Raw genomic sequence first — 23,768 nt, forward strand, 5'->3', positions numbered from 1 at the left:
ACATTCCTTAAGAACCAAATGTTTTGTAAGCAGAGAAATCCAAGTCCAGAGGCACATCTAGCAATATTGCAGGGGGGGTTCAGGTCGGAGATATTTTTTAAATGTCTTAATCTTTTTGAAGACAAGTGGAAACGAAATTAAACATCATGTGACATCCACTATTTACAATGGTATTGGCGCGATTACTTCAGATATTAGTTTTTATTATTTTCTCCCTTTTTTTCTTTATTTCTTCCTTTTTTTTAGAGTAGGAGGTTCGACCCCGTAACCCACCTCACGGATCCGGGCCTAAAGTTCACATCTTTTAACTCCTGAACAACAGCGAAGAATATCACCGACTAACCAAATTGACAGGAGTCTTGAAAGACAGTTCTCTTACCATTTACTGAGGTCACGTTGACGAAAGAATCGCATGCTCTCCTATTGGACGAGTCGTCAGTTGCTATGTAACGTAGCAAATGGGGTGAGCCCTCAAGAGCCAAAGTGACCGTATCTCCAACTTGGTACTCCTTGCCTTGTACATCAACTCTAATGGTGTACTCTCCTGAATTGTCAGATGCTGAATTGACATTGGGCAGTGAGATTGTCGAGTTTTCCTTACGGCAATCTGTGTATTCAGTGAAGTTGGCTGGGCAATCTATCCTTGGGGGCTCGATATCTTTTATTGAGGAAAACAAAAGGAATGAAAAATATCGTAAAAGTTGTTCTTATCGTTTACACACACTGAGGACTGTCTGTTGTATACTATATACAGGTAACTTGTAAAAGTAGAAAATACAGTTGTAGGTATTGGCATTTTCTGTCTGAAATGTTTGCCATTAAGATGATAAATCTGTGAACTGATGTTTGAGATATTTTATAATCCAAATAAATAAATTTGTCAAAATAAGCCCTTTTTGGTATTTCAAAACAAGCAAGGTCATTGGCGAACAAAGCACGTGCGCCAGCCCACGCAGAGCCGCACTGATTGGTTTCACCTCGCACATGCGTCCGAATGACCTTAAAACGAATTGCATTTTTGGCACGTGCTGTTGGAAACCACACTGGCTCAATAAACCTGCCTTCTCTTGTGTACTTAATGAAATTCAATTCTCACCATTGCATGATTTGCCATTCCCTTCGTATCCTTCGTTACAAGTACAATTAAAACCTTCAGGAGTGTCGGTGCAAAAGGCGTTCTCGTTACAGTCGTGAAGAGGTTTCTCCGGGTCGCATTCATTAACACCTGAAACGGGTGTTTCGAAAATGAAATCCAACTGAAAATCAGATCAGCAATAACTCTAACCACATTGCCTGGTTACCTTATTAACATGCGCACGTAAATAATGGCCGAAGTGACTGAAACAGTTCAGCCAAATGCAGGCCAGAGAAACAGCAAAGAAAATAGTTGAAATTGGTCGAGCACACAAATTGAAAACTTTTGACCACCTGCTTCATGACTCTGTTGATCTTCCCCATTTCTAATGTTTTTCTCTTTGCGTTTTAAAACCTTCGTTTTCAAGGTTTTTAAACAGACTCAAACATTTTGTGTAGCAGCAGAATTAATATTATTATTAACTTTATATGACAAAATATTCATTCAATCATTTTCTTGAACAACTTGGGAAATGTTCATGTCATTTCAAGGTTTTGCTTTTACGAAAGTGCTGAATTTCACAGATAATGCATTGATGGATAACTCAATAAATACTACATGCATCTTAGCTCTCACCGGGGGATTTAGTGGTGTAAGCTGGTAGCGTGCAATACTCGTAGTAATCTTCGCAACAATCTCCAAATTTCTCGCAACTAGCATCACAATAACAATCTCCTCTGGGCTCTTCTTGGAAACAGTAATTACGACAGCCAACTGAAAAGTGAAATTTGAACTAGACTGAACATTTAGAGGAAAAGAGGCACCCCTTGAGCCTATTTATGGCCATACGCAATACAAAAATTTTGGAGACGATCCAGTGCACCATGGTTTCATGTGTGAAGGACACAAGTGTTCCCTTACCCAGAAAAAAGGTAAGTGAATCTTGGCATTGAGCGGTTCACAATTCAACTGCGCGTGATTTTTCAGCAAAGGCTCCTGAATCTCTTTGCTCAGTATTCCAGCATGCCTTTTCTTCAACTGGTATGTGGGGTTTGGAGAGTAATTCTGACAAACTATTGCTGGAGGAGGTGTATTGTATTGGCGTTGATATGAACCACCTTATATGGTTACCCTTGCAGATTGATTTAAATTTTAAAAAATCTGCTCAAAATATCGTCCAATAATTCTGATATTAAATGGTATTAATTAGTGCTGCAAGTGACTGTTTAACGGAATAGCAACGAATGTTGTTATACATTAAAATAAAAAACGGAAGATAATTCTGGCTTGCATTTGATTTTTACGGAGTCCTTTAGTTGACCTTAAAATGCCTAATTACCACAATTGTCTTCATCACTTCCATCTTCGCAGTCCCTGTTGCCATCACATTGAAACAAACCGCTGATACACACTAATTGGCCACAGTCGAATTCTCCCGGAGCACAGGTAGGCTTGGCTTCCGTAGTAGTCCCTAATGATCAAACAACAGGTGATGTAAAGATTTCTTTTCAAAGGATGATGGTCAGATGATGAAATGTGATGACAAATTCCAACCGGCTGACCATTCAACTTCGACTTGAATTTTACTCGATACTGCGCAAAAACGTGAAACGGAGGTCGTTATGCAGAGCCTTGATTGTGCAAAATTCTAAAGAGCTAGAGGTTTTTACATTTCTGGCAAATAAGATTACAATGAAGTCAAATGGCATTTCAAAAAAACGCCGAAAGACTCAGTTTTCCCCCATATTTTCTATCCCAGTACGCTTTAGGATTACACCTCCACAACTACCACAAAGATTTCTTTTCGTTTTGTATAATAACTTTGATTCCTTGCTTCTACTGGCAAAGAACCGGCTACTAGTGTTCGGAGGACAAGTCCTTAGCGAACTTGTGCGCGCGTGAGCAGAGGAAACAAACTGCAAACAAACTGTTTTCGAGGCGTTGCATTGTTTTGAATTGAAATGGACATACTGCATTAATCTTCCTCCTTTTTCTTAATGTTAAAAACAGAATTATTTGCCGAACAAAAACCTTCAATGAAATAATGAAGGCTATGTGCAATAATATCCGGTTTGTAAGTGACTTCGTGACAAAGGCGGACGCGCCACGATTTGCAGGCTCCCATCGGACGATCGCTGATGTTGTGCGTTAACTTCTGGTTCCAAGGTTCCATGTAAACGGCGATCAATGCATGCAACTCTGTGTGCAGTGCATGTGCAGTGGGCGTGGTTTAAACTGAAGTGACGTCACACTTACGAACCGGATATTAGATGCAAATGTTTTACACACAACGATACCTGTAGTTGTTGGTACTGGTGAAGTGTGTAATGAAGGCGTAGTTCCTGCACGCTGAGTCGATGCCGTTGACTTGATGTCTGGTATCAAAGTAAACATCAAAGATTCATAATAGAATTTTACATTTTCTTTCCTATCTTGAACAGAAATTCTCTTGAGATCGAAACTACTCTCTGCTTTAAGATACATCTTAAACTTAAACGACAGAGACTGATACAAACTTTGCCTTTAGTGGTGTACGTTTCGAAAGCCTCTGTAGGTTGTGCAACGGAGCTTGGATAGTTTACTTGGGATATTCATATTCAGCTAAATCTGTAGATCTCTTCAGAAAATGGCAATACAAAAATTTGATAAACAATATTGTGGTATCAACTTGAGTAATTGCTTCTGCAGGTGAAGTAGCACTTAAGATTAGAGTTTTAGAAAGGCCAGTTGTTGCGGTAGATGTCACATTTGTCACCAACAGAGAAAATCGAATTTAGCCGTTATTCATTAGGGCCTATAGGTTGCATTCATTCCTATACCAACTTCCAAGAAAGAATGTCTATGGACAAAATGGCTTTAAAAGTTTACCTTCAGATGTTGTTTCCACCGTCAAGGTTCTGGATGAGGCTGTAGTTTCCAAAGGGGCAGTCGACGCTGTAGATTGGAAATCTGCATAAATAACATCAAGGGAAAGACGAGGCATGGTTTACTCAAAGTAATGTCATTCAGCAAATGCATTCATATTTCGGGAAACAAATTATAGGACGAAAACTCATTTTTTAGATATTACCTTCAGTTGTTTTTGGTACAGGAGGAGTAGCAGACGAGGTTGGAGTTTCCGGGACTCCGCTTGTTACGGTAGATGTCAGGGCTGTCAACAAATAATATTGTATACATATGACGTCATTCATTTGATAAGGGTGAAAGTTTTGATTACGCTAAAACTTCTTTGTGAAAAGTTTTACCAAATGCTGGCTTGAGAGTATTACCTTCTGATGTTGTTTCCATCGTCAAGGTAGTAAATAAGACCGTTGTTTCAAAAGGGCATTAATTTGTAAATCTGCCAGTTTAGAGGTATAGTATACTCAAAGATAATAACATTTAAATTACCCTCAGTTGTTGTTTCTACAGTTGAAGGAGCGGAAAAGATTGGAGTTTCAGAAACGACATTTGTCACGGTAGATGTCAAGTCTGTAATCAACGGAGAGAGTAAAATATTTAACCACCGATCATTATATTTCTGCCCACTGTTTTTCTTAGGATACTAACTCTGATCTGCATCATGGCTTCAGAAGTTTACCTTCAGATGTTGTTTCCATCGTCAAGGTAGTGGATGAGGATGTGGTTTCCAAGGGGGCAGTTGATGCAGTAGATTGGAAATCTGCAATTAACGGAGAAAGAGGAATAGATATTCAAATTTAGCTGAATGTGTGGAAAGTCGCTAAGCAAAACCTAAAGGCCAAACAATACTTTCGTGATATTAGGCCTACCCTGAGTTGTTGCTTCTGCAGGTGGAGTACCAGACGAGATTGGAGTTTTGGAAACGCCAGTTGTTGCGGCATATGTCACGTCTGTCATCAACAGAAACAGTAGAATACTTTAATCCTCTGAAGCCCAGAATCAAATCCCGGCGCTGTCTAGATGCTGATTTGATTTTCAGTCCTTACCTGATTCCGTGGGCTTTACCCAGAATATTCCTCTGGGGTTTTCCTTCCACCTCTAAAACTGTAACTGCTTCTTATTGTCTCCTCTCTACATTTTTCTTCAGGATTGCGAGCTACAGTATATAGGGCCCTTTTGAGGAATCCAGGTGTCGTTACCAGAAGTAATTTCTACTGAGGAAGCAATAATTCATTACATTCAGGCACATTCAGTCACGCACTTCTGAGAGACAGCTTTGATCAACACAATGGCTTCAGAATTTTACCTTCTGATGTTGTTTCCACCGTCAAGGTAGTTGATGAGGCTGTGGTTTCCGAAGGGGAAGTGGATACTGTAGATTGCAAATCTGCATGCCACAAGGGAAAAACCAAAAAGGTTATATCCAAATAACACTATTCTGCCAAAATATTAATAATCTTGAAAACCGATTAAAAGACCAAACCAACCATTTCTTTTCAAGTGATAGGCCTACCTTTGGTTGTTGTTTCAACGGTTGGAGTAGCAGATGAGGTAAGAGTTTCAAAAACGACACTTGTCATCATAGACGTCGACTCTGTCGAGAACCGGGACATTAGAATATTTTAGGCACATTTCACAATCATAAGGAACACTAGGATACCAATTTCTGAGAAACTGAGAAGTTCACCTTCTGATGGTGTTTCCACTATCAAGGTAGTCGATGAGGCTGTGGTTTCCAAAGATTTAGATTTCAAATCTGTATACCATCAAGGGAAAAACGATTGTGCACTCCAAATAATGCACCTCAAACAACTACCATAAACTTATTAATATCTTATTAATAGACCAAACCGCATTTTCCTTCCAAATGTTACCTTCAGTTGTTGTTTCTAGAGGTGTAGTAGCGGACGAGATTGGAGTTTCAGAAATGCCAGTTGTTGCGGCAGATGTCAAGTCTGTCATCAACAAAAAAAAAAGAATATTACCGTGGACTATATTTCTTGTAGCAAGGTAGCAGTGATCAAGACAATGAATATTGAAGTCTAAGGAATTTTGTCAATTTTGTTCCAAGTAAAGTTAATCGACGCTTGAGAACATTACCTGCAGATGTTGTTTCCATCGTCAGGGTAGTGGACGAAACTGTGGTCTCCAAAGGGGCAGTCGAGGCTGTAGGTTGGAGATTTGTAATTATTAATGGACAGAGGAGTACAGTGGCATTTAGTTCGATATCAATCACCAAAAGAAAAACACCAAAGAAACCCATCGCAATTTAACTTTCATTCCATTATACCTTCACTCGTTGTATCTACAGGTGGAGTACCAGACAAGGTTGGAGTTTCCGAAATGCCGCTTGTTGTGGCAGATGTCAGGGCTGTCAATAAACGATATTAAATAGGTCATTCGATTAAAAAGGGCGAAAAGATTTGATCTTAGCCAAACTTCTCAGTGAAAATTTTGATCAAATGCTGACTTGAGAATATTACCTTCTGACGTTGTTTCCATCGTCAAGGTAGTAGATAAGACTGTTGTTCCTGAAGGGACAGTCGACACTGTAGATTGGAATTTTACAATTTTATTGGAGAAAAGGGGTATATTTAACTCGAAAATGATATCATTTAGCTCAGTGTCTAGAGATACTCGCCAAAATTACACAATTCCATGCAATTAAATTAATTTTTTTCAAGTAAAGTTTGATTAACGCATAGTTTAAGAGAATTACCTTCAGATGTTGTCTCCACAGTCAAAGTAGCGGATGAGGTTGTGGTTTCCACTTCGGTAGTCAACACTGTGGATTGAAAATGTATTGTCAACAAAACATTGATACGATTCAATGAAGATGATGATATCTAGTTGATGTATCTCACCAAACAAAACCAAACCGCTCAATATCATTTAGTTTTCACATTACCTTCACTTGTTGTGTCAACAGTTGGTGTGAGAGACGAGGTTGTGGTTTCAGAAACGCCAGTCGTTACGGCAGACGTCAAATCTGTCATCAACAGAGATGATAGAATACTTTAGGCTATACTAGACGTCATTCAATTTTTTAAAGCGCGTAAAGTGTTGACCACAACAAATCTTCTTTGTGAAAACCTCGATCAAATGCTGGCTTGAGAATATTACCTCCTAATGTTGTTTCCACCGTCAAGGTAGTGGATGAGACTGTTGTTTCCAAAGGAGTAGTTGACACGGTAAATTGGAAATCTGCCATTTTACCGGAGAAAGAGGTATTAAGTCGAAATAATGACATGATATGAAAAAAGCCCAATGCAGTGGAAATGCCATGGCATATTACCTTCAGTTGTTGTGTCTACAGGTGCAGTAGCGGACGAGATTGGAGTTTCAGAAATACCGGTTGTTACAGTAGATGTCAAGTCTGTCATTAAAAGAGAAAATACAATATTTAGCCAAAGTTCATTATATTTAGGCATACTCTACTTATGAAGACTAGCATAGTGCTTTCAGAATTTTACCTTCCGATGTTGTTTCCATCGTCAAGGTAGGGGACGAGGCTGTGGTTTCCGAAGGGGCAATCGACACTGTAGATTGGAAATCTGTAATCGTTAACAGAGAGAGGGGTATAAATTTAACTCAAAATGGCATTTACCTGAACATCTCTCGAAAAGAGGCCATTCCAATATAATTTCCATGATATTACCTTTACTTGTTTCTAGGGGTAGAGAATCGGACAAGATTGGAGTTTCAGAAAAGACACTTGTCCTGGAAGGTGTCAATTCTGTCATCAACAGAGAAAACAGAATACTTGAGGCCAAGTTCATGATAGTAAGGCAAACTGTATTTATTAGGATACCAATTTCTGAGAGATACCTTTGATCAACATAATGTCTTCAGAAGTTTACCTTCAGATGTTGTCTCCATCGTCAAGGTAGTGGACGAGGCTGTGGTTTCCGAAGGGGCAGTCGACACTGTAGATTGGAAATCTGTGATTATTAACGGAGAAATAGGATTAGATAATTGCAGTCAGCTGAATATAAGGAAAGTCGCCAAACAAAACAAAAATCCCAGCCAACAATCTGAACAGAGACGATAGAATACTTTAGGTCATACTGGACGTCATTCAATTTTTTTAAAGCCCGTAAAGTGTTGACCACAACAAATCTTCTTTGTGAAAACCTCGATCAAATGCTGGCTTGAGAATATTACCTCCCGATGTTGTTTCCACCGTCAAGGAAGTTGATGAGACTGTTGTTTCCAAAGGAGTAGTTGACACGGTAAATTGGAAATCTGCCATTTTACCAGAGAAAGAGGTATTAAGTCGAAATAATGACATGATATGAAAAAAAAGCCCAATGCAGTTGAAATGCCATGGCATATTACCTTCAGTTGTTGTGTCTACAGGTGCAGTAGCGGACGAGATTGGAGTTTCAGAAATACCAGTTGTTACAGTAGATGTCAAGTCTGTCATTAAAAGGGAAAATACAATATTTAGCCAATGTTCATTATATTTAGGCATACTCTACTTATGAAGATACTCACAGATTAGCATAATGCTTTCAGAATTTCACCTTCCGATGTTGTTTCCATCGTCAAGGTAGTGGACGAGGCTGTGGTTTCCGAAGGGGCAGTCGACACTGTAGATTGGAAATCTGTAATCGTTAACAGAGAGAGGGGTATAGATTTAACTCAAAATGGCATTTACCTGAACATCTCTCGAAAAAAGGCCATTCCAATTTAATTTCCATGATATTACCTTTACTTGTTTCTAGGGGTGGAGAATCGGACAAGATTGGAGTTTCAGAAAAGACACTTGTCCTGGAAGGTGTCAATTCTGTCATCAACAGAGAAAACAGAATACTTGAGGCCAAGTTCATGATAGTAAGGCAAACTGTATTTATTAGGATACCAATTTCTGAGAGATACCTTTGATCAACATAATGTCTTCAGAAGTTTACCTTCAGATGTTGTCTCCATCGTCAAGGTAGTGGACGAGGCTGTGGTTTCCGAAGGGGCAGTCGACACTGTAGATTGGAAATCTGTGATTATTAACGGAGAAATAGGATTAGATAATTGCAGTCAGCTGAATATAAGGAAAGTCGCCAAACAAAACAAAAATCCCAGCCAACAATCTGAACAGAGACGATAGAATACTTTAGGTCATACTGGACGTCATTCAATTTTTTTAAAGCCCGTAAAGTGTTGACCACAACAAATCTTCTTTGTGAAAACCTCGATCAAATGCTGGCTTGAGAATATTACCTCCCGATGTTGTTTCCACCGTCAAGGAAGTTGATGAGACTGTTGTTTCCAAAGGAGTAGTTGACACGGTAAATTGGAAATCTGCCATTTTACCGGAGAAAGAGGTATTAAGTCGAAATAATGACATGATATGAAAAAAAAGCCCAATGCAGTTGAAATGCCATGGCATATTACCTTCAGTTGTTGTGTCTACAGGTGCAGTAGCGGACGAGATTGGAGTTTCAGAAATACCAGTTGTTACAGTAGATGTCAAGTCTGTCATTAAAAGAGAAAATACAATAGCCAATGTTTATTACATTTAGGCATACTCTACTTATGAAAACTAGCATCGTGCTTTCAGAATTTCACCTTCCGATGTTGTTTCCATCGTCAAGGTAGTGGACGAGGCTGTGGTTTCCGAAGGGGCAGTCGACACTGTAGATTGGAAATCTGTGATTATTAACGGAGAAATAGGATTACATAATTGCCTTCAGCTGAATATCGGGAAAGTCGCCAAACAAAACAAAAAACCCAGCCAAAAATCACTTTTATTATGTTAGGCCTACCCAGAGTTGTTGCTTCTACAGACGAAGTAGCGGGCGAGATGGGAGTTTCGGTAATGGCACTTGTTGCTTGGGATGTTAAGTCTGTTATCAAGAGACAAAATAGAATTACTGTAGACTACCATTGTATTTAGGAAGGTAGTATCGATCAAGACAACAAATTTTGAAATCTCAAGAAATTCCTCACGTTTATTTCAGGTACAATTTTATCAACGCTTAGTTTCAGAAACTTTACCTTCTGATGTTGTTTCCATCGTCAAGGTAGTGTAAGAAGAAGCAGTCGATACTGTAGATAAGAAATCTGTAATCGTTTACAGAGAGAGGGGTATAGATTTAACTCAAAATGGCATTTACCTGAACATTTCTCGAAAAAAGGTCATTCCAATTTAATTTCCATGATATTACCTTCACTTGTTGTTTCTAGGGGTGGAGAATCGGACGAGATTGGAGTTTCAGAAAAAACACTTGTCCTGGAAGATGTCAATTCTGTCATCAACAGAGAGAACAGAATACTTGACGCTAAGTTCATGATAGTAAGGCACACTGTATTTATTAGGATACCAATTTCTGAATGATACCTGTGATCAACATAATGTCTTCAGAAGTTTACCTTCAGATGTTGTCTCCATCGTCAAGGTAGTGGACGAGGCTGTGGTTTCCGAAGGGGCAGTCGACACTGTAGATTGGAAATCTGTGATTATTAACGGAGAAGTAGGATTAGATAATTGCATTCAGCTGAATATAAGGAAAGTCGCCAAACAAAACAAAAATCCCAGCCAACAATCTGAACAGAGACGATAGAATACTTTAGGTCATACTGGACGTCATTCAATTTTTTTAAAGCCCGTAAAGTGTTGACCACAACAAATCTTCTTTGTGAAAACCTCGATCAAATGCTGGCTTGAGAATATTACCTCCCGATGTTGTTTCCACTGTCAAGGTAGTTGATGAGACTGTTGTTTCCAAAGGAGTAGTTGACACGGTAAATTGGAAATCTGCCATTTTACCAGAGAAAGAGGTATTAAGTCGAAATAATGACATGATATGAAAAAAAGCCCAATGCAGTTGAAATGCCATGGCATATTACCTTCAGTTGTTGTGTCTACAGGTGCAGTAGCGGACGAGATTGGAGTTTCAGAAATACCAGTTGTTACAGTAGATGTCAAGTCTGTCATTAAAAGAGAAAATACAATATTTAGCTAATGTTCATTATATTTAGGCACACTCTACTTATGAAGATACTCACAGATTAGCATAATGCTTTCAAAATTTCACCTTCCGATGTTGTTTCCATCGTCAAGGTAGTGGACGAGGCTGTGGTTTCCGAAGGGGCAGTCGACACTGTAGATTGGAAATCTGTAATCGTTAACAGAGAGAGGGGTATAGATTTAACTCAAAATGGCATTTACCTGAACATCTCTCGAAAAAAGGCCATTCCAATATAATTTCCATGATATTACCTTCACTTGTTGTTTCTAGGGGTGGAGAATCGGACGAGATTGGAGTTTCAGAAAAGACACTTGTCCTGGAAGATGTCAATTCTGTCATCAACAGAGAGAACAGAATACTTGACGCTAAGTTCATGATAGTAAGGCACACTGTATTTATCAGGATACCAATTTCTGAGAGATACCTTTGATCAACATAATGTCTTCAGAAGTTTACCTTCAGATGTTGTCTCCATCGTCAAGGTAGTGGATGATGCTGTGGTTTCCGAAGGGGCAGTCGACACTGTAGATTGGAAATCTGTGATTATTAACGGAGAAGTAGGATTAGATAATTGCATTCAGCTGAATATAAGGAAAGTCGCCAAACAAAACAAAAAAACCCAGCCAACAATCTGAACAGAGACGATAGAATACTTTAGGTCATACTGGACGTCATTCAATTTTTTTAAAGCGCGTAAAGTGTTGACCACAACAAATCTTCTTTGTGAAAACCTCGATCAAATGCTGGCTTGAGAATATTACCTCCCGATGTTGTTTCCACCGTCAAGGTAGTTGATGAGACTGTTGTTTCCAAAGGAGTAGTTGACACGGTAAATTGGAAATCTGCCATTTTACCAGAGAAAGAGGTATTAAGTCGAAATAATGACATGATATGAAAAAAAGCCCAATGCAGTTGAAATGCCATGGCATATTACCTTCAGTTGTTGTGTCTACAGGTGCAGTAGCGGACGAGATTGGAGTTTCAGAAATACCGGTTGTTACAGTAGATGTCAAGTCTGTCATTAAAAGAGAAAATACAATATTTAGCCAAAGTTCATTATATTTAGGCATACTCTACTTATGAAGACTAGCATAGTGCTTTCAGAATTTTACCTTCCGATGTTGTTTCCATCGTCAAAGTAGTGGACGAGGCTGTGGTTTCCGAAGGGGCAGTCGACACTGTAGATTGGAAATCTGTGATTATTAACGGAGAAATAGGATTACATAATTGCATTCAGCTGAATATCGGGAAAGTCGCCAAACAAAACAAAAAACCCAGCCAAAAATCACTTTTATTATGTTAGGCCTACCCAGAGTTGTTGCTTCTACAGACGAAGTAGCGGGCGAGATGGGAGTTTCGGTAATGGCACTTGTTGCTTGGGATGTTAAGTCTGTTATCAAGAGACAAAATAGAATTACTGTAGACTACCATTGTATTTAGGAAGGTAGTATCGATCAAGACAACAAATTTTGAAATCTCAAGAAATTCCTCACGTTTATTTCAGGTACAATTTTATCAACGCTTAGTTTCAGAAACTTTACCTTCCGATGTTGTTTCCATCGTCAAGGTAGTGTAAGAAGAAGCAGTCGACACTGTAGATTGGAAATCTGTAATCGTTAACAGAGAGAGGGGTATAGATTTAACTCAAAATGGCATTTACCTGAACATTTCTCGAAAAAAGGTCATTCCAATTTAATTTCCATGATATTACCTTCACTTGTTGTTTCTAGGGGTGGAGAATCGGACGAGATTGGAGTTTCAGAAAAGACACTTGTCCTGGAAGATGTCAATTCTGTCATCAACAGAGAGAACAGAATACTTGACGCTAAGTTCATGATAGTAAGGCACACTGTATTTATTAGGATACCAATTTCTGAATGATACCTTTGATCAACATAATGTCTTCAGAAGTTTACCTTCAGATGTTGTCTCCATCGTCAAGGTAGTGGACGAGGCTGTGGTTTCCGAAGGGGCAGTCGACACTGTAGATTGGAAATCTGTGATTATTAACGGAGAAGTAGGATTAGATAATTGCATTCAGCTGAATATAAGGAAAGTCGCCAAACAAAACAAAAATCCCAGCCAACAATCTGAACAGAGACGATAGAATACTTTAGGTCATACTGGACGTCATTCAATTTTTTTAAAGCCCGTAAAGTGTTGACCACAACAAATCTTCTTTGTGAAAACCTCGATCAAATGCTGGCTTGAGAATATTACCTCCCGATGTTGTTTCCACCGTCAAGGTAGTTGATGAGACTGTTGTTTCCAAAGGAGTAGTTGACACGGTAAATTGGAAATCTGCCATTTTACCAGAGAAAGAGGTATTAAGTCGAAATAATGACATGATATGAAAAAAAGCCCAATGCAGTTGAAATGCCATGGCATATTACCTTCAGTTGTTGTGTCTACAGGTGCAGTAGTGGATGAGATTGGAGTTTCAGAAATACCAGTTGTTACAGTAGATGTCAAGTCTGTCATTAAAAGAGAAAATACAATATTTAGCTAATGTTCATTATATTTAGGCACACTCTACTTATGAAGATACTCACAGATTAGCATAATGCTTTCAAAATTTCACCTTCCGATGTTGTTTCCATCGTCAAGGTAGTGGACGAGGCTGTGGTTTCCGAAGGGGCAGTCGACACTGTAGATTGGAAATCTGTAATCGTTAACAGAGAGAGGGGTATAGATTTAACTCAAAATGGCATTTACCTGAACATCTCTCGAAAAAAGGCCATTCCAATATAATTTCCATGATATTACCTTCACTTGTTGTTTCTAGGGGTGGAGAATCGGACAAGATTGGAGTTTCAGAAAAGACACTTGTCCTGGAAGGTGTCAATTCTGTCATCAACAGAGAGAACAGAATACTTGACGCCAAGTTCATGATAGTAAGGCACACTGTATTTATTAGGATACCAATTTCTGAAAGATACCTTTGATCAACATAATGTCTTCAATAGTTTACCTTCAGATGTTGTCTCCATCGTCAAGGTAGTGGACGAGGCTGTGGTTTCCGAAGGGGCAGTCGACACTGTAGATTGGAAATCTGTGATTATTAACGGAGAAATAGGATTACATAATTGCATTCAGCTGAATATCGGGAAAGTCGCCAAACAAAACAAAAAACCCAGCCAAAAATCACTTTTATTATGTTAGGCCTACCCAGAGTTGTTGCTTCTACAGACGAAGTAGCGGGCGAGATTGGAGTTTCGGTAACGGCACTTGTTGCTTGGGATGTTAAGTCTGTTATCAAGAGACAAAATAGAATTACTGTAGACTACCATTGTATTTAGGAAGGTAGTATCGATCAAGACAACAAATTTTGAAATCTCAAGAAATTCCTCACGTTTATTTCAGGTACAATTTTATCAACGCTTAGTTTCAGAAACTTTACCTTCCGATGTTGTTTCCATCGTCAAGGTAGTGTAAGAAGAAGCAGTCGACACTGTAGATAAGAAATCTGTAATCGTTAACAGAGAGAGGGGTATAGATTTAACTCAAAATGGCATTTACCTGAACATTTCTCGAAAAAAGGCCATTCCAATTTAATTTCCATGATATTACCTTCACTTGTTGTTTCTAGGGGTGGAGAATCGGACAAGATTGGAGTTTCAGAAAAAACACTTGTCCTGGAAGATGTCAATTCTGTCATCAACAGAGAGAACAGAATACTTGACGCTTAGTTCATGATAGTAAGGCACACTGTATTTATTAGGATACCAATTTCTGAATGATACCTGTGATCAACATAATGTCTTCAGAAGTTTACCTTCAGATGTTGTCTCCATCGTCAAGGTAGTGGACGAGGCTGTGGTTTCCGAAGGGGCAGTCGACACTGTAGATTGGAAATCTGTGATTATTAACGGAGAAGTAGGATAATTGCATTCAGCTGAATATAAGGAAAGTCGCCAAACAAAACAAAAATCTCAGCCAACAATCTGAACAGAGACGATAGAATACTTTAGGTCATACTGGACGTCATTCAATTTTTTTAAAGCCCGTAAAGTGTTGACCACAACAAATCTTCTTTGTGAAATCCTCGATCAAATGCTGGCTTGAGAATATTACCTCCCGATGTTGTTTCCACCGTCAAGGTAGTTGATGAGACTGTTGTTTCCAAAGGAGTAGTTGACACGGTAAATTGGAAATCTTCCATTTTACCAGAGAAAGAGGTATTAAGTCGAAATAATGACATGATATGAAAAAAAGCCCAATGCAGTTGAAATGCCATGGCATATTACCTTCAGTTGTTGTGTCTACAGGTGCAGTAGTGGATGAGATTGGAGTTTCAGAAATACCAGTTGTTACAGTAGATGTCAAGTCTGTCATTAAAAGAGAAAATACAATATTTAGCTAATGTTCATTATATTTAGGCACACTCTACTTATGAAGATACTCACAGATTAGCATAATGCTTTCAAAATTTCACCTTCCGATGTTGTTTCCATCGTCAAGGTAGTGGACGAGGCTGTGGTTTCCGAAGGGGCAGTCGACACTGTAGATTGGAAATCTGTAATCGTTAACAGAGAGAGGGGTATAGATTTAACTCAAAATGGCATTTACCTGAACATCTCTCGAAAAAAGGCCATTCCAATATAATTTCCATGATATTACCTTCACTTGTTGTTTCTAGGGGTGGAGAATCGGACAAGATTGGAGTTTCAGAAAAGACACTTGTCCTGGAAGGTGTCAATTCTGTCATCACAGAGAGAACAGAATACTTGACGCCAAGTTCATGATAGTAAGGCACACTGTATTTATTAAGATACCAATTTCTGAGAGATACCTTTGATCAACATAATGTCTTCAGAAGTTTACCTTCAGATGTTGTCTCCATCGTCAAGGTAGTGGACGAGGCTGTGGTTTCCGAAGGGGCAGTCGACACTGTAGATTGGAAATCTGTGATTATTAACGGAGAAATAGGATTAGATAATTGCATTCAGCTGAATATAAGGAAAGTGGCCAAACAAACAAAAAACCCAGCCAAAAATCACTTTTATTATGTTAGGCCTACCCAGAGTTGTTGCTTCCACGGGCGAAGTAGTGGGCGAGATTGGAGTTTCGGTTACGGCACTTGTTGCTTCAGATGTTAAGTCTGTTATCAAGAGACAAAATAGAATTACTGTAGACTACCATTGTATTTAGGAAGGTAGTATCGATCAAGACAACAATTTTTGAAATCTCAAGAAATTCCTCACGTTTATTTCAGGTACATTTTTATCAACGCTTAGTTTCAGAACATTACCTTCCGATGTTGTTTCCATCGTCAAGGTAGTGTATGAAGAAGCAGTCGACAATGTAGATTGGAAATCTGCATACCATCAGGGGGAGAAAAAAGCGAAATGGTTTACTCCAAATATGCTATTTGAACAAATATATATTCAGAGTCTTAAAAACCCGATTATAAGATCAAACTGTGTTTTCCTTTTAAATATTACCTTCAGTTGTTCCTTTCACAGCTGGAGTAGTGGCAGAAATCCGAGTTTCTGAAACGCCAGTTGTTGCGGTATATGTCAAGTCTGTCATCAACAGAAACCATACAATACTCTCGGTAATACTCATTTAATTGAATCACACTGTGTTTATCAAGACAACAAAATGTGGAATCAAAGAAATTTCTGCATTTTTTTTCACAGGTAATTTTGATCAACGCTTAGTTACCGAATATTACCTTCCGATATTGTTTCCATGGTCAAGGTAGCGGATGGGACGGTGGTTTCCACAGGGGCAGTGGATACAGTAAATTGGAGATCTACACACAATCCAGAAAAAAAACGAAACTGTGTACTCGAAATGATACTATCCGAAACAAATATCTTCAGAGTCCGGAAAACCAATCACAAGACCAAACCTTATTTGTCATTCAGATGTTACCTTCTGTTGTTTTTTCTGTTATTGGAGAAGTAGACAAGATTGGAGTTTCCGAGACGCCACTTGTCGCGGCAGATGTCAAGTCTGTCATTAACAGAAAAAAGAAAATACTTTAGGCAATCGTCTTTATATAACGCAATATTTATTTGGATGCCAACTTTTCGGACACCAATTTGATCAACTCAATAATATCTGAAATTTACCTCCTGGTGTTGTTTCCACCGTCAAAGTAATGGATGAGACTGTGGTTTCCAAAGGGGCAGTTGACACTGTAGACCGGAAATCTGCAACTAGCAAAGGAGAGAGAAACATATAATGGCACTATGAGTTTACTATTTTAAGAAAGTCGGTGGAGAAAACAAAGAGCCAAACACAAACTTCCGATGATGTTGCGCCTACCCTGAGTTGTTGCTTCTACAGGTGGAGTAGCGGACGAGATCGGGCTTTCTGAAGTGCCACTTGTCACGGCAGATGTCAAGTCTGTCATCAATAGATAAATCAGAACTACTTTAAAGCATATTGGTTTCATTATATTAAGGCACGCGGTACTGCTCGTGAAACTGAAATGGGGAAATTTGCCGGTTTTACGAGAAATCTTTGATTAATACCAGTCCTCGGCTTTAGAAAATTACTTTGAGACGTTGTTTCCACTGTCAATGTTGTGGATGAGACAGTGGTTTCTGAAGGAATGCTCGACTACGTGAATTTCAAATCTTTCACATACACAATTGAGTGGAATCATTACATTTAGCTGAATATCTTCATAAATTAAACTAATAATCAAAACAATAGCACCATTTTTTTTCTTCTCTTTACCTTCAGTTGCTTCTTCTTTAGGAGTCGCTGTGGACGAAATACTTGTTTCCGAAATGCCACTTGTTACGGCAGATGTCACGTCTGTCATTGTTAAGAAACAATAAAACAACTATAGACGATCTTCATGTGATTAAGGCATTCACGCGGTACTTCAAATGGAGGAAAAATGAAAGTTGGGAAAGTACGAGAAAGGCTTTGATCAAAACTATTGCTTTAGAAAATTACCTTCAGATGTTGCTTCCACTGTCACGGTAGTGGATGAGCCTGGGGTTTCTGAAGGGGCGCTCGACTGTGTAGATTTGAAATCTGTAATCAATTAAAAAAGAGACACAGTGGAGTGAAATAACTGCATTGAGCTGAATATGTTTATTGAGCAGACTAGCAATCAATACAATAAAACATGTTTTTCTTGCGTGGCTTTACCTTCAGTTGTTACTTCTTCTGACGGAGTAGCGGACGAGATTGGACTTTCAGAAACGCCACTTGTCACTGCAGATGTCAAGTCTGTGGTTAACAGAGACGGTAAGACTACTTAGGGCAAAACGATATTCCTGAATTCTAGGGCATACAGTATATACCCTAGAATTCAGGAATATCGTTATGTATTTTGCCATATACCTGATCACAACGTTAACATTTGAGTGTAAATTGATGAATGCTTGGCTTCAGAAAATCACCTAGTGTTGTCGTTTCCGTGGTCAAGGTATTGGATGACACTGTGGTTTCCAAAGGGGCAGTCGACATGCTAGATATCAAATCTGTAATTGGGAGAAAACGTTTACTCAAAATCACGCCCTTCAGCCAAATATCTTAACAGCGTAGAAAGACAAATTGGAATGAGGAAACCTTTCGTGCGTGACATTACCTTCACTTGTCGTTTCAACAGGTGAAGTAGCGGATGATATCGGAGTCTCGGAAACGCGACTTGTCACTGTAGGTAGCAAGTCTGTCATCAACCGAGACAACGGCAATGCTTTAGACGATATTGGCATAGAGTATTTGTAAGGATATCAAGTTCAGAAGGACAACTCTGATCAACATAATGGCTTCAGAAGTTTACCTCCCAATGTTGTTTCAATCTTCATGGTAGTGGACAAGCCTGTGGTTTCCGAAGGGGCAGTCGACGCTGTAGATTGGAAATCTGCAATTAGTAACTCTTAGTAACTTTGCCCAAATTGCACAGCAAAGTGAGTGTCTGCATTTTTACTGTGTCCTACTCCTATTTGGTTTCTAGAAAAAAATTACATCATGACGCAATAAAGACAACCAATGGTTACTTCTAGAGCTGATCAAAGAGAGAAAAAAAGGAAACAGGTTTCCTTTCACGAAATATTACCTTCAGTTGTTGCTTCGTCAGGCGACGTTCTTGATGAAAGTGTCGTTTCTGAAACCTCTGTTGTTACGGTGGACACTACCTCTGTGATCAAAGGAAACATCAGACAACGTCTGACAATAATCACTTGACAGACTAGATTTTATTATGAGAAAAATTTAAGAGAAAAATCTGCAGTTTCTAGAAGAGAGCTTTGATAAACACGTAGTTTCAGAAATTTACCTTCTGAAGTCGGTTCCATCGTCAAGGTAGTAGATGACACTGTTGATTCTAAAGGGGCAGTCGACACTGTAGATTTGACCTCTAAAATCGGATAAACATAAAGGAACGCTTTCTCAATAGCCTGAATATCTTGACAGACTTGGAAAATGTCCACCACATAAAGTGAAGATGTATTTTCAAAGATTTCTAGAAAACGTGTCATCGTGATGCCACGAAAAGTGTACAATCAATATTAGAACAGACACAACAGAGAGAAAGAACATTTCTTTCGCGATAAAAGCTTCAGTTATTGCCTTGAAAGGCGAGGTACCCGATGAGACTGTTGACTGTGTAACGTCTGTTGTTAAAGAGAGCACGATGTTTGTAATCAAACGAAATATCACGGAAAGTTTCAGACAATATCAATTTTATGAACTACATATGAACTTTCACGATTAGACAGGCAAGCATCATTGAAGGTAAGATCTTGATTTCATAGAAGAAAACGGTTGGTGAACACTTTGTTTCCCAAGTTTACCTTCAGATGTTGTTTCCATCTTCCAGGTAGTGGATGAGACTGCTGTTTCCAAAGGAGCAGTGGATACTGTAGGTTGTAAATCTGCAATCCAAGCAAAGGATCGATATAAAAGATTTGATACAGAATTATCTCAGCATGACACCTTTAGGTAGTTCAGAATAGTTAGAGGGAGCAACATGTTGGCGTTGCCGTAATTCTCCTTTTTGCGTTTACTGGTCAAATAATCCTTAGGATAAAGCACAATTAGCCTACTTAGTTTTATCCAGAACAACAACACATTAAAGACACACGTTTGCTTTGCAATGTTACCTTGAGTTGTTGCTGTATCTGATGAGATTGTTGTTTCTGAAACGCCAGTCGTTACTGTAGACACTACGTCTGTTAACAAAAAATTTCGGAAAAACTTGGACAAAATCAATATAGATGTAAGTATGTTTCATGAAGGGATTAGCCCAAAGAAGAGGCAATATCTCCAGTTTCTTAAAGAGAATCTAGCTGAACTCTTGGTTTCAGATATTTACCTGCAGATGTTTTTTCCCCCGTCATTGTAGTGGATGAGGAAGTGGCTCCAGAAGGGGCAGTTGACATTGTTTTGACATCTGCTGTCAAGGGAAACAAAGTAATTTTTTCTCAAATGATTACATATCTGCGGAGGCTTGGAAAACCATCAAGGGAAAAAAAATCCTCGTTATTTGTAGATTTCGAATCTTTCAACGGGGGAAAATATCGAATGGGTATTCAACAGGCAATTTTCTAAATCTGTCAAATATTTGAGCAGGTTAGAAAACGTCAAGCATCGTGGCATTTCTCTGCCAGATCACTTGTCGAAAACGTGTTGGTGATAAAAGCAAAGCAAAACCCACGTCTTCCATTGAGAAAAATATCTTCACAGGCGCTTCTTTTGACTGACAACATTACCTTCAGTCGTTGTCTCGACAGGCGAAGTACCCAATGAGATTGTAGTTTCTGAAATGCCGGTTGTTACGGTAGACACTGCTTCTGCAAGCGACCAAAATACCCAAAATGGCAGACCAGATTGGAGTTGTGTCATCAATGGATACATATCGAAGAAATACAATTTTTTTTCCTGAAAAGCTCTAATATTTTGTGAGGCTTGAAAAACATTAACCTACTAATCAAAATAATCTACATTTTGAAACGTTTCTTTCCTGCTTTTGTGGAAATAAAGGAAATTTGCTAATTAATTAAATGACTGCATATCTTGGGAGGCTTGCAACACGTCCGCAAATGAAATATATCCGCGTTTTTCGATATTTGAACATTCTTGAATTTGTAGTAAAAGTGTTCATCATGCAAACAAAAATTTACATTAAATTTTAAAACTGGTGCAACATAAAGAAAAAGAAAGAGACGTTTTGCTTTAGTGACATTACCTTCAGTTGTTGTCTCAACCGGCGAAGTACCTGACGACAAAGTGGTCTCTGAAAGGGTAGTTGTTAAAGTAGAAATGATGTCTGTATTAGAACGAAACATCGGGGGAAAATAAACAATGATCATTTTTTTTTATTTCATGACGACTTTCACAGATATCACATGAAGTTGAACTCTGAAAGTTAGTAGAAAACTTGGACGAACACTTGGTTACAAACAATGACCTGCAAAGGTTGTTCCTGCTGCCAACGTTGTGGACGAGACCGTTGTTTCTGAAGGGGCAGTCGACCCTGTAGATTTGAAATCTGCCATCGAATAAAATATTAAGAATATTTGAAACATATTTTCTCAAAGAAAGGAATGTCTCTAGGCTTTGAAAACGTATATTTTATATGTAAAAGTTCGGCTTTGCGGGATACTCCCATATTGTAAGACTACTACACGTAGTCAAATATTTTACGAAGATAATACATTGGTGAAACCAACGATTTAATTCAGAATATGGTAAGTAAACAAACATACGACATTACCTTCCGTTGTTGCTTTGTCAGGAATAGTACCCAATGAGACTGTACTTTGTAAAACGCCGGTTGTTACGGTAGACACTGCGTCTGTCATCAAAACAAACATTAAAAACCTCAGACAACTTTCATTTTTATTACGTATATTTGATTATGATACTGCTTTCAAAAGGGAAAAACCTGAAATTTCAGGAAAACTAAGATGAACACTTGGTTTAATACCATCAGATGTTGTCCGAACCACCAAGGTAGTGGATGAACCTGTAGTGTCCAAGAGGACGGTTGACTCTGTGGATTTCAATTCTGCCGACAATGGGAACATATTAAGAGATGTTTGATAGAACATTTTCTTAAAGGGTCGAATATCTTTGGAAGCTCGGAAACCGTCCATCGGAGGGAGGGAATAATCGTTTCGTGAGTTTCTGCTTGCTTAGATATATAGAAAAGCATTTAATTATGAAGCAGCCCCAAAACCTCCCAAAGTTACAACCAGTTTGGCACCGTCCCATTACCTGTTCGTGTTGCTTCGACAGGAGTGGTACCTGACGATGTAGTCTCCAAATTGTCAGTAGTTATGGTCGATTTCGAGTCTGAAAAAAGATATACTTGAGATGATATTTAATTGATTGACACACACATTTGGAGACAATTATTGAGAACCAAACAATCGATAATAGGAAAACTTAGTTGAACCCTTTCCACAAGGCAATTACCTCTCGATGTTGTTTCCACTGACGGCGTCGTGGATGAAACCGTAGTATCAGAAGGGCCAGTGGAAATTTTTGATTTCAGATCTGTCAGAAAGGAGAGAATGAGTCAGAATTCAATTTTATCAGCCCAAACTTTCTCAAGAGACTCAGACAGGTCGACTCAGAGGCATCATAGGATCAGCCCTTCTCTTATTCTCTACCTTCTTGGATCCTTATTAGCATATTATTATTAGCTTATTAGCATATTTCAGCGTGGTGCAACACAGGAAAAATCAAAAATCCCCTGCAAGTTCTGAAATTTACAACATACGGAAAAAACACCCGTTTGCTTGACCACATTACCTTCAGTTGTTGCCTCAACAGGCGAAGTATCTGATGAGATTGTTGTTTCTGAAGTGGTTGTTGCTAGGGTAGACGCTGCGTCTGTAATCAAAAGAAACATCAACCAAAATCAGACAAATATTCAGTTAATTACCCGGGGGGGATTTCCTTACGATGGATACAACAGTGGATAAAACTCCAGTTTCCCAATGTAGAGTTAAAGTCTTTCATCAAAGGAAACGTTAAAAGTACTTCATTTGAGGGTAATTTCAGGAAGCTTTGTTTATTTCTTATTTCGAAGTTCTCAACATTTAATTATTTTTTTCATTGTTTGGTACAGGTTGGGTTTTCAGAGAGAATAATGAATCATTTGGTTTTGTAGAGAAAAAAAAACCCAACTTCATACGACGATGTCGGCGTTGCAAAATCTGCCAAGAATGAAAATATAAGGACAGTTTTAAACACTCTGCACTCCAAATATCAGTTTACATTCCTCGCTTGTAGGGTTTCAAGTAAAGGTTGCAGAGTCAAATGAATTCATTCTCACGCATGTTTAAACTTACAGTTTGTCCCATAGACAGCATGCCTACACAAGGTTGAACAGTTTTAACCGCACGAGTATATCGCAAGTTACCGTGTCACTAGTGTGCCTTGTATCCTGCATTCCAACATAATGACTGATGCATTATCAGAACTCCAGCGGTTGAAAGGAATCTTTTCATAAGGGTGTTTAGAATAGACCGCACAAAATGGTACTCAACAAACAACTATCTGTCACGAGAGGCTTCTGAAGTGCACCGAAAGTGTGTACAAGGATCTGTCTATCTATGATAATTGGTTCTAGTCATGACTTTTCGGTCAATACCTGCATGCCAGCCCACTCGACCCCAGCTCCGGTGGCTTTTCAAAAATTGCGGAAGGTCAAAGTGGGATTACTTAGTCGCGTCATGCACGTACGCTGGGGAGGAGGCTAAATTGGGAAGTCCCTTTGCCCAGTGAGCAATAACCACGGGCGTGGAGCGTGAAATCGCATACAGCAAAGCGTGATTATGCAAGCGTTGAGCAGAGCTTTACAAACTCTGCTAGTCGGTAGTACAAGGGGAAAATAAGTGTAG

At 38.9% G+C, this 23,768-nt stretch overlaps 2 protein-coding genes across 2 annotated transcripts in view; both read right to left on the reverse strand.

The window, feature by feature from the left end:
* LOC110981206 (uncharacterized) overlaps positions 1-23,768 on the reverse strand; it is a 47,835-nt gene that overhangs the window by 17,800 nt on the left and 6,267 nt on the right. Inside the window, exons 6-61 of the mRNA XM_087131039.1 lie at positions 22,675-22,755; positions 22,336-22,416; positions 22,135-22,212; positions 21,845-21,925; positions 21,632-21,712; positions 21,326-21,406; positions 21,104-21,184; positions 20,628-20,708; positions 20,231-20,311; positions 20,019-20,087; positions 19,710-19,790; positions 19,193-19,273; positions 18,974-19,054; positions 18,698-18,763; positions 18,503-18,583; positions 18,315-18,395; positions 18,061-18,141; positions 17,863-17,943; positions 17,638-17,718; positions 17,221-17,301; positions 17,025-17,111; positions 16,825-16,905; positions 16,622-16,702; positions 16,389-16,469; positions 16,196-16,261; positions 15,965-16,045; positions 15,769-15,849; positions 15,565-15,645; positions 15,380-15,460; positions 15,192-15,272; positions 15,019-15,099; positions 14,720-14,800; positions 14,515-14,595; positions 14,345-14,410; positions 14,113-14,193; positions 13,916-13,996; positions 13,711-13,791; positions 13,526-13,606; positions 13,338-13,418; positions 13,165-13,245; positions 12,861-12,941; positions 12,656-12,736; positions 12,486-12,551; positions 12,254-12,334; positions 12,057-12,137; positions 11,879-11,959; positions 11,706-11,786; positions 11,401-11,481; positions 4,466-4,546; positions 4,146-4,226; positions 3,944-4,024; positions 3,373-3,450; positions 2,415-2,546; positions 1,712-1,849; positions 1,097-1,225; positions 380-658 (exon numbers count right to left, since the gene is read on the reverse strand). Coding sequence (XP_086987165.1) covers positions 380-658; positions 1,097-1,225; positions 1,712-1,849; positions 2,415-2,546; positions 3,373-3,450; positions 3,944-4,024; positions 4,146-4,226; positions 4,466-4,546; positions 11,401-11,481; positions 11,706-11,786; positions 11,879-11,959; positions 12,057-12,137; positions 12,254-12,334; positions 12,486-12,551; positions 12,656-12,736; positions 12,861-12,941; positions 13,165-13,245; positions 13,338-13,418; positions 13,526-13,606; positions 13,711-13,791; positions 13,916-13,996; positions 14,113-14,193; positions 14,345-14,410; positions 14,515-14,595; positions 14,720-14,800; positions 15,019-15,099; positions 15,192-15,272; positions 15,380-15,460; positions 15,565-15,645; positions 15,769-15,849; positions 15,965-16,045; positions 16,196-16,261; positions 16,389-16,469; positions 16,622-16,702; positions 16,825-16,905; positions 17,025-17,111; positions 17,221-17,301; positions 17,638-17,718; positions 17,863-17,943; positions 18,061-18,141; positions 18,315-18,395; positions 18,503-18,583; positions 18,698-18,763; positions 18,974-19,054; positions 19,193-19,273; positions 19,710-19,790; positions 20,019-20,087; positions 20,231-20,297 — 4,159 coding nt within the window. The 5' untranslated portion in view covers positions 20,298-20,311; positions 20,628-20,708; positions 21,104-21,184; ... (4 more) ...; positions 22,336-22,416; positions 22,675-22,755. The remainder of the gene's footprint in view (positions 1-379; positions 659-1,096; positions 1,226-1,711; positions 1,850-2,414; positions 2,547-3,372; positions 3,451-3,943; positions 4,025-4,145; positions 4,227-4,465; positions 4,547-11,400; positions 11,482-11,705; positions 11,787-11,878; positions 11,960-12,056; positions 12,138-12,253; positions 12,335-12,485; positions 12,552-12,655; positions 12,737-12,860; positions 12,942-13,164; positions 13,246-13,337; positions 13,419-13,525; positions 13,607-13,710; positions 13,792-13,915; positions 13,997-14,112; positions 14,194-14,344; positions 14,411-14,514; positions 14,596-14,719; positions 14,801-15,018; positions 15,100-15,191; positions 15,273-15,379; positions 15,461-15,564; positions 15,646-15,768; positions 15,850-15,964; positions 16,046-16,195; positions 16,262-16,388; positions 16,470-16,621; positions 16,703-16,824; positions 16,906-17,024; positions 17,112-17,220; positions 17,302-17,637; positions 17,719-17,862; positions 17,944-18,060; positions 18,142-18,314; positions 18,396-18,502; positions 18,584-18,697; positions 18,764-18,973; positions 19,055-19,192; positions 19,274-19,709; positions 19,791-20,018; positions 20,088-20,230; positions 20,312-20,627; positions 20,709-21,103; positions 21,185-21,325; positions 21,407-21,631; positions 21,713-21,844; positions 21,926-22,134; positions 22,213-22,335; positions 22,417-22,674; positions 22,756-23,768) is intronic.
* On the reverse strand, positions 7,424-8,653 carry LOC147795774 (uncharacterized). The gene is made up of 6 exons (XM_087131446.1): positions 8,503-8,653; positions 8,315-8,395; positions 8,141-8,221; positions 7,837-7,917; positions 7,635-7,712; positions 7,424-7,530 (listed from the first exon to the last, which is right to left on the reverse strand). The coding sequence occupies exons 1-6, from the start codon at positions 8,519-8,521 to the stop codon at positions 7,424-7,426; spliced, it is 447 nt and encodes a 148-aa protein (XP_086987572.1). The 5' UTR covers positions 8,522-8,653.

The sequence above is a fragment of the Acanthaster planci genome, linkage group LG21 (genome assembly GCF_054643075.1).
Source record: "Acanthaster planci isolate LZ-2023a linkage group LG21, COTS_SCS, whole genome shotgun sequence".
Classification (NCBI taxonomy): Eukaryota; Metazoa; Echinodermata; class Asteroidea; order Valvatida; family Acanthasteridae; genus Acanthaster; species Acanthaster planci.